This window comes from Leishmania martiniquensis, chromosome 34 (assembly GCF_017916325.1).
Source record: "Leishmania martiniquensis isolate LSCM1 chromosome 34, whole genome shotgun sequence".
Lineage (NCBI taxonomy): Eukaryota > Euglenozoa > Kinetoplastea > Trypanosomatida > Trypanosomatidae > Leishmania > Leishmania martiniquensis.
Genome location: NC_090169.1, coordinates 835,401 through 848,834, shown reverse-complemented (window position 1 = coordinate 848,834; position 13,434 = coordinate 835,401). Strand labels below are relative to the sequence as shown.

Sequence of the window (13,434 nt, the reverse complement as noted above, 5' to 3'; positions counted from 1 at the left end):
GAATCTGCACGGGCGGCAGCGGCGTGACACGCGCAGATGGGGTGCACTCGATCTTCCCCTTCCTCCTCCGAGGCGCATACACACACATATATATATATACCGAAAACGTTCGTAGCGAACACCGACACCGCCACTGCTGCTGCAACAACGACAGCAGATTGGCATGGATGCGGATACTCGATAGGTGCGCATTGTCATTGTGTAGTCGAGCAGACCGTCTCTCGCTCTTTTCTGCACGTTTGCTACCTTTCGGAAGTTTTTTTTTGTATGCCTTCCGAGGCACGAGAGGACGCGGAGTGTTTGGTCCATTCCACTCTCCCCTCGAGCCTCGCCGTAGCGCGTCTGTGCGTACATTGGGCAGCATGAGAAAGCGTAAGGAGGGACTCGAGGTTTCACGCACGGCAGCCCTATGGAGAGGTGTACGCGCACGCCGTCCCAGACGCGGACAAGCGGCTGCGATGAAAAGCTGATGACCGTGGCCACGCTGCCCGTGAATCTAGAGAGCCGCTGAGGCTCAGCTCTCGGTGCTCTCCCGTCAGCGGCCAAGCCGTACGCTTTCTCTTTCTGTTGCCGAGGTTATTCACTCCGCCTCCGTTCAGCGCATCTCACGGCGCGGAGAATCGCTCGGCCGTTTGAGGGGCCTTCTGAAGTCCTATACGGCGTCCCGTTCGCTCGGAGGGCCTCCTTGATGTGACGCTCAGCATTCTGCATGCACCAGCTCCTTCGCTCACAGCTTTGTTGCCATCGGCTCCTCCGTCACCCTCTCCCCTTACCCTTCAGCGCACCGTTGCTCCCTTCGCCTCACAACGTCTCCGCCGAGACACAGGACCTCTAGGCGAGCTTCGCATTGAAAATCTCAAATGTGAGCTTCCTTTTCTTTTGGCCGATGTCTGTGGTCAGGAAACGCTGATGTTTCCTTGCTGCATCTGCCCAGCGATCGGGATGGAAGCGAAGGGGAACAAATAGGGCGAGCGTCTTCTCGCGCATTCCTCCTCCTCATTCTTCTTGCTGGGCGGAGCCTGCCAAAGCCGGACCCTTTGGCGTAGCTGACACACCATATATATATCGTCGGTAGAGCGGTTGGTACACTTTCGATGCACACATCAGCCGAACGGGGCTGCTTCTTGTTTTTGTGTGTGTAAGTGCGTGCCTCATCTTTGTTTACAGTGGCGTCAATATTGTACATATACGCTGGCTGCGGGAGGGCCAGGGCATGAGGCAGCTCAAGTTTGCCATGATAGCCGCAGCCACGGTGCTGACGCGGCGACGAATCCGGCGCTACCATCGCTAGGGGAGACGCTCATGGGTGCTTGTTTTTGTGCGGAGCTGGTGTGTGTGTCTGTCATACCTCGGGCGATCCCACTTCTCACAGCAGCAGGTCGTCGGCTAGCCATCACATGCAGCGTCCGCGCGGTAGACGGCACCCTTTACACAGGCCTGAAAGCCGCCTGGTCTGACAGCAGTGCCTGTGACGGCAGCAGATTCGCACTCGCGACGCCTTTGCGCACTCTTCCGTCGGCTCACTCTCCGATTAGGCACACGACTGTTGCGTCCTCACAGTTTTCTAATCCCTCTGCTGCGCTATGTTTTTTAAAGGCACTCTCTCACCCCGATCCTGCCAGTCTGCCCGAGGCCGCTGACACCTCCCCTCTCTCTATTCATCGCAGCGCGCATCTACGCCTATTCTTCTGTGCATGCCAGAGCGCAGCGTCTCACAACTTGCCGGAGTGAACCGTTTTTTTTCCCTCTGCGTATCACAGTGTCCCTCTCCTCATCTCTTCTCCCCTGCTGGACGCGTTAGCCGTATAGCAACTCTTTTATCGCTGCTCCTTCTCACAAGATGCGTTGCAGTTCCGCCTCAGTGGTGCGCCTCTTCGCTGCGCTTTTTCTCATCTCGTGTCTCGCACCCCTTTCATTGGCGTTTCCGTACGGAAAATCGTCGGCTGTGACGGAGCTGACGCCCAAGACGCTGAATGCGTTTGTGAAGACACACAAGCCGGTCGTGATTCTTTTTTATGCCCCGTGGTGTGGCCACTGCAAGCAGTTTCACCCTCAGTTCGAGCGGTTTGCCGAGTCGGTGAAAGGCACCATCCGTGTCGGCGCGATCGATGCGGACCAACATGCCAACATCGGGCAGCAGTTCGGGGTGCGCGGCTTTCCAACGATCAAGTACTGGAAGGTCGGGGACAAGTCCGTCTTCTCCGCACAAGATTACCAAGGCCAACGAACCGCGGCGGCACTGCAAAGCTTCATGGTAGGGGACATCAGCTCGAGCAAAGTCATGAAGGTGTCGACAGCAGAGCAGATGAAGCAGGCCGCTCGTGAAGCGCCAAAGAAGATGCTTGGGGTGCTGCTCTCTGCAAAGGACAAGGTGCCACCGATGTTTTCGGTCATGTCTTTCTCGCCGAAACTCAAGGAGCTGCCGCTGGCGTTCGCGGGTAGCTGCAGCCCTCAAAAGGGCGTAGCGGGGTTCTTCGGAGCCTCGCAGCTCCCAATGCTCGGCGTGCTGCGCTACACCCCGGCGGACGGCGACGCTCCGGAGAAGTTTGAGGTGATCCCCTACACAAAGAAGGCCATTGCCTACGACACCGTCGCGCGCTTCTTCGCTGACTGCGCGGAGAAGCAGTGCGGCTCCGACTCGGAGGCTCCAGTGAACTCTGTCAACCTCGACGAGGATGGGCAGCAGCCGGCGCAGCCAAAGGAAGAGGCTTCTCGGCAGTCTTCTGTGGCACTCCCGGTGGAGCCGGTCGAATACACACCAAAGGTGATTGCGCAGTTTTGCTCTCCGCAGACCCGCAAGATTCGCGGCCAGTCCCCTTTGTGTGTTTTCAGTCTTAGCGAGCATGTCCACCTCGACAATATCCAGAAGCACTTTCAGAACGACCCATTACTTTTTTTTGAGGCAACTCAGCACAAGAAGGAGTTGACGCAGCAGCTCAAAGCCGACTTTGGCGTGCATCTGGGGTCACCTGAGGAGACGACGTCGTCCTCCGGCGGGTCTGTTGTGGTGCTGCGCCACTCGAAGCCTACAAGGGTGCGGTATGCGCTTCTGGAGCACATCGACTCGGACGACGATTTGCAGGCCGCCCTTCAGCGCATCCTGAATGGTGAGGTGCACCTCATGTCAGAGCGTGTCGATACTGCGTAGGGGCTCGCCCCTGTGCCCGTGAGACGCTGGCGAAAGCCCTGAAGGGTGGGTGAGTGCAGAAAGTGCGCAGGTTCACACTGTTGCTTTCCCATCCGTTGACACGATAAACCTCGTGGATCTGCCTGCGTCAAGAGGGGCTTTCACGGCGTCCGCCGCCGTGGCGGCAACGGCTCTTCATGTTGTGTCTATCGATACAGTCTTTTCTCGTTTGTGTGTGTGTGTACGTTTCGGACTGGGCCGCTTCCTCCCCATTTCCGCGGCCAATTGCATGGGCTCCTCTACGTTCTCTCTCTCTCTCACTCATTTCTTTTTTTTTTTGCGTTGCGCAGCTTTTCGCCCCTTCCCCTTTCTTCCTCCCATGGTCCGCCTCTCCATGCTTCTGACACGTATGTTGTGTAGACGTTTTGGGCGTACACTTGTCAGCCTGCATGTACGCTGTGTCTTCTGCCTCTCGCCACCCATGGCGTGCTTTCTGTCGCTTTACCTTTCTACGTCCGCCGCACTTCCCCGCGCCACCCTCAAGGGGAGGCGGCGGCTCGTAGATGACCGCGTTCGCTTTGCTGTGCCGTCCTCCGAATAAATCGCTACAGTGGTGCTACTGGGCTCGCTATTTCTTTCTCTTGAAGGATAGGCGAGCGCATGGGGTTTCAGGACGGAGGACCGGCCGGGGTATTGATAGGTGGGGCTGTCCGAATCTCACATCTGCGTTGCAAGCTGTACTCCTCCTCAGGTGGAATCGAAGCGCCAGTGGATCGAGCGACGCACTGTTCCCGCAGGCTGGCAGCGCCACCGAAAAAAATCACGCAACACATCCACTCGAGAACGTAAAGGTCAAGAAAACCTTCTGCACGCCTTCACTTCCTCATCCTCGGAGGCCAACGCATCATCGAGGTCGTCTCAACCCCGCCATTCTGTGGGGCCTATCATCACCACCGGGCATCACTCCCTCTCTTACTTCAAGAACAGAGCAACCGCTCACCCCTCACTCCTCTATGCGGTGGTGGGGGGTTTCAGCAACCACAAATGAAACTGCGCAGCAGTCGCTCTCAACACAGAATCTGTCCCTCTTCCCTTCTCCTTGCAACCTTCCCCCCACCCCCACCCCCTCCCTCCGCTTCACCTGCTCACCACAGGGGCGGGTAGACTGGGCATACGCGCACAGGACGGGCGCTTCAACGTTGGGGAACATTCATACACGCAACAACGCAGGCAGAGGCATGTCAGTGTCGTCTGGGAAATCGTTTGTTCCCTTACCCTGACGTCCTCCTTTTGTCGACTCGTTCCGCCCGCTTTGACACCCCTTTTTCTTTCGCGGCTTCTCTTTTTTTTTTCGATCCGCCCGCGTGCGTGCAGCTGTGTAGGCCTTCGGCACACCTCGCTGCTGCCCCTCCGATTACGTCCGCTCATCCTCACTGGATATGCCTCACACGCTATGGTGGCATGCTGTTGCCTGTGCGTTTTTCTCTACTGTCTAGCATTGGGGACTCACCTCATCGAGCCGTGGTTCATCTGGGCGGCTGAGTGCGCCAGCGCTGCGACAGGGACGCTTGCCGTCCCCACACTCACCCCACTCCGCTCCCCGCGAACGCCGAGCCGCTGCTGGGAGTGGCCCTGGGCCAGGCACCCACGACATGCAAAGGGGAGAGGGCGTCATTGCTCTGCATGCGGGCGACAAGATGCGAGGCAGGGGCTCTGCGCAGATGTCTGGAGCGGCAGCATGGCTGCAAGGCGTGCCCGCGGCTTCCTCACGCGACGCACTGGCGCCTGTGAGACGGCTCGGTAGTTGGGCAGAGTTGAGCCGTTCTTCGATCTCAGAGGAGTCGCTGTGGGGATCAAGCCGTTTGTTTCTCTGCCTGTCACGGAAGCACCGCTTTCTGTTGTTGCGGAGGGGTGGGGCTCTTTGCCAGCTCCTTTAGGTGTTTTCCGCTCGAGAAGTAAAGATGGCGGATGCGATTGCGTGGCCGCGCTCTTTTCCTTTCCTCTCCCATGCCGGGCAAGTCGTTTACTGCATCGATCTCGCTCGTCATCTCGAGCAGGACCTTGCCCTTCTCAGGCGCTGGTTGTGCTCATCACTGAGTGCAGCAGAGGCAAGGCGCACCGCTCCCACGTGACTCTGTGCAAAGGTTGCGAGTCCAGGGCGCGAACAGACAACGGAGCCTCAGTTTCATCGGTTTCAATCCCGCGGCCCTTAGAGGCCTCTCGTCGCACACATCGCGATGCGCGAAATATTTGTGAGCGGGCCTTGCAGATGTGAGGGAGACTAAAGCAAAATGTTACAAAGCTGCTCAACTGAGCGCCTCTCCCCCTTCCCCAGATCTTCTCCTCCTCGTTGCGCGATGCCGCTCCGCGGAGGGCAGAGGTTATGCCCTTGCCTCTGTTCGCGGGTAAGAATAAGGTGCCTCTGCATAAGTGCTCTCATCCGTGCCCTTGTGTTCACTGTTCTTCTCTTATTTATTTCTGAGTCACCCAACTCCAAGCTTCCCGCACGCGCGGTCCCGCTCTCGCACACGGGCACACACACATTCTCCTCCCGCCTCCTTTTTCCCTTTCGCTTGACACCGTCGTGTCGCAGTCAGGGCATTGGGCATCACAGAGACGTTTGTGTGTGTGCGTGAGAGAGAAAAACAGACACAATAGACTTTTACGCACCTTTTCATTAGCTGCTGCCGGCCACTTTCATCTTCGTCGCTCGCCGCTCTTTGCGGACTCTGTCCACGCAACGGCCCGCAATCGGATCGACGTGGCCGCTTGCTTGCAGTGCGGACCGAAGAAACGCTCACGCGCACTCAGAGCAGTCAACTGCCGAGAAAAAAAAGGTCGGTGGAGACAGTACCCTCTCGCTGTTTTTCGTCGTGTTCTCGAAACTTATCACTGACTCTCTCTGACACGGCTGCCTGACGTGTACCCCCGTCTCCCCCCATCGCCGGCGACCACGTGCGAGGAACGCTGTGTCAAGGCCTAAATAGGGGAGGAGTTCGGACGCTGCAGAGAAGCGCGTTAAGGAGAGGAGAAGCAACGGAGCAGCCACAGCGACAAGAGAGGCAAGAGAGGACAGACATCGCAAGAAACGAAGTGTAACTCACCGAAAAGGGGGGTTGGCAAAGGTGAAGGTGCACGGGTAGGGTGAGAGACGCGGAGGAGGCGATCTCCCTCTATCACGCTCTCTCTCTATATACAAATACATATACAGATATATATATTTATATATATATCGTTTATCTTTTAGCTCGTGCGTATCCCATACTGCATCTGTTTCCCTCTCGCTCATCTCACTGCAGCATCACGTAGAAGTTCTTTTCTTTCTGTTGATGTGGCCTGCCTCTCCACACCTTCAGACCCCCACCCCTCCCCTCTCCCCGTCCACCGCTTTTTTGTTGTTGTTGCTGGCTGCCCTCTTGTGCTTCTACACACGGCAACATCTTCTGTTGTCTCCTCCCCCCTCCTCTTCCGCCGCTTCTACAGTGTAGGTGTGTACGGGTGTGGTTGCCGCTGTTCACCCAATTGGTCACATCGTCTCTCCTCCATCTTTTTCTTCTTCCCCCCTCTCTTTTATTATCATTATTCCGACCATCATCACTGTGTATACTCTCGCGTTTTTTTCCACCTCGACCGCCCTTCTTCCGCGCCCGCTTTTGCGTGTTTGCGCATTTCTTGGATGATTTTTTTTCTCGTCGCCGTGAACGCGAGAGAGTAAAGAGAAGAACCAAAAAAAAGTAACGCACCTTTTCCAAAAAGCGTCTCTGTTGTACATTTCGTTGTACCCTTAGCCGATTGGCGGTGGGGCCTCGTGGGCTGCTGGGGCTGCCACTCTACTCCTTTTGTTTTTTCCTGCCCCGCTCGTTTTTCACTGTGGGTCACTGAATTGGGATTTTGGGGGGCGTCGAGTCCTTTTTTCTTGTTATCTGCGTGATTTTCCATTTTTGGCGCGTGTGTCTCGTGTGCATTCGCTTCTTTGTTGCTGTTGCGCTGGCTCTCGTACACTTTCCACTCGCCTGACACGCACGTCTTCTTGGAATCATTCTTTGGTTTTTATAGTTCCCCCCCAACGGCTTCTGTCATTGCTCCTTCTCCCTCCCTTTTCTCCGCCACGCTTCCTAAAGGTTCGCGTGTATAAATCTTTTTTTCTTGTTTACGCTTGTCTCTGTGTGTGTGTGTGTGTGCCTGTGCCCCTCTTCCCTTCTTCTCGTATTCAGGTCTTGATTCTCTCTCCTCTCTCTTTCTCTCTAACGCCTCCTTGTATCCACCCGTACTCGCCACGCATACGCATACACACCAACACACATAGGCACACACAGACGCAGACACTTTCGGCCTCCAATTCTTCTTTATTTTCTCTGAGGGGAGGCCCCCTCTACTAATCTTGTCTTTTTTTATTTGTTTTTGTTTTCCCTCTTCTCCTTCACAAACGCTTCCTTCTGTGATAGCTGCCTGCATGCGTGTGCGGCCCTTCTCATCCGCCCTAATCCTTTCTCCGGACCCTCCCTTGTTCCCCCGCCCCCTCTTTTTTTTCATCTCCTCTCTCCTGGCCATCCGTCATTTCTTTCTTTTCGTGCCTTTCCTTTTCCCAACAATCGACGAACTGCTCCTGCCGCTGCTGCTGTGCACTGACCGGGTCCTCCTCTGCGGTAACATTTTGGAAAAAGCGCCTGACTCAGAAAACGGGTAAAAAGAAGACAAGGAAGAGCTGTAACAGAGACGCGTGACACGCATACATACGTCCGTTTTTTTTTTGACACACAATCAGCTCCTATCATCACGCGAACGGAAGCGACACGTGCCAGCGGTCCCGCATTCTGATTCGCAGTGGAGGGGGGCCTCGTGCATTTTTTGTTCTTGCTTTAATCGCGGCACAAGCGTCACTTTCCGCGGCCTTCAGCTTTCCTCTTATTTATTCTGTTGGCGCGTCCAGGCCCCTGACACATTTGCACTAGAGCTTCCGAGTAATGGGCGTCTTGTGTAGCTCGGCGAACTTGCGCGGCAGCAATATTTTGGCTGTCTGCGGTGAAACTCACGGCCAATCGGACCGCGAGGGTTCGCGGCGCGCTGCTCGCAGCACCAATCAGATGCGGAACGTGTGTGCGCAGCACATGAACAGTGGCAGCTCCGCCGAGGTCGGCGGAGGCGACGTCTCTGACACCATCCTGAGCGCCAACGCGATCCATATTAGCCGCACAAGTGGAAGCGCCGCCACAACCAATATCGGTGGCTCTGGGGACCACTTCAACAGCGGTGGTGCTGTAACATCTGCCAGTGCAGTTGTGGCGGCAGGAGGCTCCATGGCACAAGGCAATTCACCCCCGCCACTGGCTGTAGTGTCACCCAAGTCACAGTCGCCCTTCGCAGCAGCCGACACGCTGCGAAGCAGACACCAGCAGCAGCAGTGCGACACTAGCTCTATCGGCGCGCCGCATGAAGCCGCGAGCGGGCAGCCGGGTATGTCAGCCCGCGCCACCCGAATTGTGAGCCGCGTCGACGCTATTGTGCGCAAGTGTGAAGGACTCGCTGAGGAGCGTCCCACCGAGGAGGAGAAAGCCATGTACGAGGTGTTTGCGGCACTCCGCGGCAGCTCCGTTGGCCCTCTGTTCCTGAATCACCCTGAAGTGTCCTTGTCGAACCGTTCGAGTGTGATCTGCATCCCTGACTTCCATCAGGATGAGATGATCGACGGCTACCACCTGCGCGCCGCCTACAACGCGGGCACCATTGGACGTAGCTACTTCGCTACCCGTGACGCCGCGCTGTCGAGCAAGCCTACGCCGACGCGGGGCTCTCGTTGCGGTGCTGCCGACGGTGCCGCCGGGGACTCTGCGTTTCGCATCCTCAAGGTGATCAGCTTTGTGCTCCGCCGTACGCTCATGGAGGAGATCACCGCGGAGCAGAGAGTGCTGGTGAATATCATGCACCCGAACTTGCTGCGTATCAGCGACGTCCTAAATGATGAGGCGAAGGAGAATATGATTGTGATCACCAACTACGACCCAAAGGGCAACATCGGCAACTATGCTGGCCGGCTTTCGCAGGACCCCGAAAAGCTGCGGCGCATCCTCACGGAGGTTGGTGCCGGTCTTCAAATCTTGCACTCGAACCGGGTGTACCACCACAACTTGAAGCTTGGGAACGTGCTCGAGAACGCCGAGGGCCATTTCTGCATCGCCGACGCGGCCTTTTGGCGCCTCTTCGCCGTGCAGTGTCCAGAGGGTCTTGTGTTTAACGGGGAGCTGGCTTGCCTCCCGCCAGAGGTCTTTGACGCAGATGGCCCGTACGCGGCCGGTGAGGTTGATGTCGTCTCGGACGCAGGCGTGAACGGAGTTGCCGCGGTGGACATCTGGGGCTTCGGCGTGCTCATGTATCGACTCGCATACGGGTGCGAGCCAATTGAGATCGCCGAGTGCTCCTACGCGCAGGTGCGTGAGCGGATTCTGGGGTTCGAGCTGCGCTTCCCGCCGAGACCACACTGGAGCTTCGCGAACGAGATAGAGCACGCGATTCGATGGTGCCTGCAACGAAAGCCCTCTCAGAGGCCGACTGTGCAGCGGCTGCTGCGGCATCCTTTCTTCACGGCGGGTACCTCGTCATTGATGCGCACTATATCCACGACGAGCAGCCTCGCGTTCGGTGGGCAGATGACGACAAGCAGTTTTGGAGACCGGACGACGAGCACGCTTGCACTGAAGCGCGCCTCGTCGAGCAATGTGGCCGTCCCGACGTCCCGCATGCAGCAGCGGAACGGCTTCCAAGTTGACGCGTTTCTCGGCGAAGGCCGCTTTTCGGAAACAATGCTGGTGCATCTGCGCCGCAATCCGTCCAAGCAGTTCGCCTTCAAAATCATCTACAAGTCCATACTGAAGCGGTTGCGAATGTCAGGGCGAGAGACATGGGCACGGGAGATGCGCCGCCAGCTTGTGGTTTCCCGCAAGGTCGATCACCCCAACCTAATGCGTTTCATCGACATTGTAGAGGATAAAAAGGTAAACTGCTTCGTCGTGCAGGACTACATGCCCGGTGGCGCCATTCACGCTGTGCCGCCAGTGACGAGTGACACCTCGCACCCGGCACTTCAGGACTTCCTGGTGGACGTGCTGAGTGGCCTTGTGCACCTACACGACAACGGCATCGCGCATCTCTCCCTCACGCCGACGAACATCTTCTTCAGGGAGCGCACCTTTCACTATCGCATTGCCGACTTTGGCCCACTCTTTGTAACAGCGGACGCCTTGTCGGACTCCATTGCCATAGGCACCCCGCTCTACTCGCTACCTGCGTGGCTGCGGAAGCAAAAACCCCTGCACGGCCCTAGTGTGGACATGTTCTGCGTCGGTCTCCTTGCCGCTGCCGTCCTGCCGGAGCTCTTTAACACGGTATGGGCACAACTGCGCGCCGGCGAGAAGTGCAGTACGTTCGCCGTCGACGCTGTGTTGGGAGCCGTGCGCGCGCCAGCGGCGCGGCTGACGCCAGCGTTGATCTCGTTCATCGAGGACGCACTAGAGGGGAGGTTCCCCAACGCACGAGCGGCGCTGAAGCACGCGTACTTCAAAAACGTGAAGCTCATACAGAATATGCCGAAGACGATAGTCGAGGTGACAGAAGAGGAGCTGCAGGCAGCCGTGCACTCGAAGCCAGAGACGCGCGACGAAGCCCGTATGCTTGACGTCCTTGCGCAAGACCCGTTTCAGGAGAGCCAGATGCTTAGCTCGGTCTGCGACGCCACCTTGAATGGCGGTGAGTCATGCACTGACGCATCTATCAGCACCGCTCTTGCGGGAGAGAAGCCCACCGTTCTTATCTTCAAGGGCGAGAACCTGCGCTGCGGCCAGTGCAGCGCTGAGCTGACTGTGGCGCTCTATCAGTGCTCCGACTGCGCCGGCTACATCCGCTGCGGCAAGTGCTCTGTGGGCAACTACCACAAGGAGGGCCATGAGCTGGTGCCGTTGCTGATTCACACCATCGAGCACAGCAAGGAAGGCATCAACAAGGCCGTGCTGGTGCAGCCCTCGACGATGCCAGACGTGCACGCGCTCGAGATGCTCGAGATGACAGCCAACTTTCCGGTAGGATCTCTCACGGCGCACCTCGTGGCGCAGCGCGTGGCAGAGCGGTCGCTCGGGGCGCGCAGCATGGGCGGCAGCAGCATCTCGAAGGGCGTGTTTGGCGACATGGAAAGCGTCGTTCGCTTTTCGGACGATGTGAGCGAGCAGAGCATATCGATCAACATCAACGGGCGCAGCCTGATCAGCTTCCGTGGGTTAGGCGGGATGCTTGGCGGTGGAACTCACCTCGGTAGCGGTACTAGCAGCAGCAATACGGGGCTGAACGCAGCGGGCATCTCGCTCGGCCGCACCGATCCCGTCACGCCCAAGGAGATTGGCTCTCTTTGTTTGCCACCGCCGCCGAAGCTGTCCCTCGCAAAGGAGAAGGATGCAAAGAAACCAGCACTTCTAAAGGCGGGCGAAATGGAGGACGGCGACTGGCAGCAAGAGCTGGAGCGCTGCCGCGCGAGCAATCACCCGGAGCTGCTACTGTACAACTATGAGCTAGACACGGTGCCGGTGGAGGTGTACAGCCCCCCGCTGCTGCAGTTGGTTGTGCTGGACGTCTCGCAGAACAACCTTGCATCGCTGCCACACGAGCTGAGTCTCTTGGCTCATCTACGCAAGCTTATCGTGTCGTACAACAAGCTCACCAACCTTCCAGATAGCCTTGGCGATCTTAGCGCGCTCGAAAGCCTTGATGCAAGTCACAACGCGCTCGTAGATCTGCCGTGGTCGTTTATCCACCTCAGGTCGCTCACCTCAGCCGCACTGGATTACAACAACTTTTCCACAATCCCGGAAAGCTTACTGAACATTGTCGCTGCTCCCCTAGGCGCCAGCACTTCTACCATGCTGGAGAACTACGCTGCGACCCCTGCGCAGCTAAGCGGGGCGCGTCTTGCGAACTCTATGGGTAACCGGGCAGGCTCCCTCATGGGAAGCCTCAGTGTCAGTACCCCCAAGACGAAGATCATGTCACCTAAACTGAAGGTGATCTACCTCGCCGCCAACGACCTCCTGACGACGTTCCCTCCGCGGCACCTGCTGCAGCGCTTCGACGACCTCACGATCGCCCTCGATAACGAGCCGTCGCTCTACAAGCATTACTACCAGGAAAACCTGGACAATGGGCTGCCGAACATTACGGTGAACTGGAATAAACTCTACCCGGACGAAATTGTGCCGTACCTCTACTGCGGCAGTCTCCGCTCGGCGCAGTCGCAGATGGTGTATCGAAAGCTGAACATCACATATTTGCTCACCGTGGGCCGGCAGCTGGTGCCGGTGCCACCGGAAGGCGGCCGTCACAAGATAATCGTCGTGGACGACATCCCTGGCGCCGACATTCGCACCTCTTTCCTGGAGGCCGTCGAGTTCATCGAGGAGAGCCAATTGCAAAAGAAAGGGTGTCTAGTGCACTGCTTCGCCGGTCTGTCGCGCTCCGCCACGACCGTCATTGCGTACCTGATGATGAAAAAGGGCATGCGGCTGGACGAGGCCTACCTTGTTACCAAGAAGGGGCGGCCTTCTATTCAGCCGAACAAGGGCTTCTTTGATCAGCTGGTGGAGCTGGACAAGGAGCTGTATCCTGAGGGGAGGCGTCCCCTTGACTTGGAGTCCCTCGGGCGGCCGGCCAACTAACTCACAGCAAACCAAGAGAAGATTCACACCTGCTGCCTTCTTTTTCCCGTGTGTGTGTGTGTGTGTGCTGATGCCTGAATGGACGTGGCAGCTTCTCGACGCACAGACACACGAAGCACCCCCGGTCCCCCGTGACGCACACCGTTTGTTTTCCTCTATTGGGCCTCTCATTTCTCCGCCGTTTACCGCCACGTGTCATACGGGCTTGTGCGTTTGCATCTTCTTTGCTCCTTTTTCTTTTACTTCGTTACTCGTGTTCTCCGTAGAGTCGTCGTTTTTGTCCCTTTTCTGCCTTTTCCGTCCTTCGCTCCGCCACAGGTCTGTCGCTGACGTCGCTCCCCCCTCTTCCCTCTTCCCCCTTTTTTCTTTGCTCCGTGTGGCCTCCATCTCTGTCCGCTGTATTTGTTCGCACCCCCCACTCCACCCCCCCTCCCCATCCTCTGTTCATCTCGTCTTCGTTTGATGTTTCCCGCTGTTTTTCGCAGCGTTCTCTCACTCGCTTTTCTCCCCCTCCCCTCCCCCCGCCCCATCGCTTCATGGTGAGAGGAGAGGGGGGAGAGGCTAATCGGGCCCTTCTTGAGGCCACAATAGTCCGGCAACATCCCAGTGTCTTCC

The 13,434-nt window shown here is 57.4% G+C and overlaps 2 protein-coding genes across 2 annotated transcripts; both read left to right on the top strand.

Moving 5' to 3' along the window:
• Window positions 1-1,840: 1,840 nt before the first annotated feature.
• Window positions 1,841-3,148, top strand: LSCM1_02239 (uncharacterized protein; the record flags this gene model as incomplete). Its single annotated transcript, XM_067319824.1, has 1 exon — window positions 1,841-3,148. One exon carries the CDS (start codon window positions 1,841-1,843, stop codon window positions 3,146-3,148), a length of 1,308 nt encoding a protein of 435 aa, XP_067175199.1.
• A 4,943-nt stretch (window positions 3,149-8,091) lies between these two features.
• On the top strand, window positions 8,092-12,819 carry LSCM1_02238 (uncharacterized protein; the record flags this gene model as incomplete). Its single annotated transcript, XM_067319823.1, has 1 exon — window positions 8,092-12,819. One exon carries the CDS (start codon window positions 8,092-8,094, stop codon window positions 12,817-12,819), a length of 4,728 nt encoding a protein of 1,575 aa, XP_067175198.1.
• Window positions 12,820-13,434: the final 615 nt, after the last annotated feature.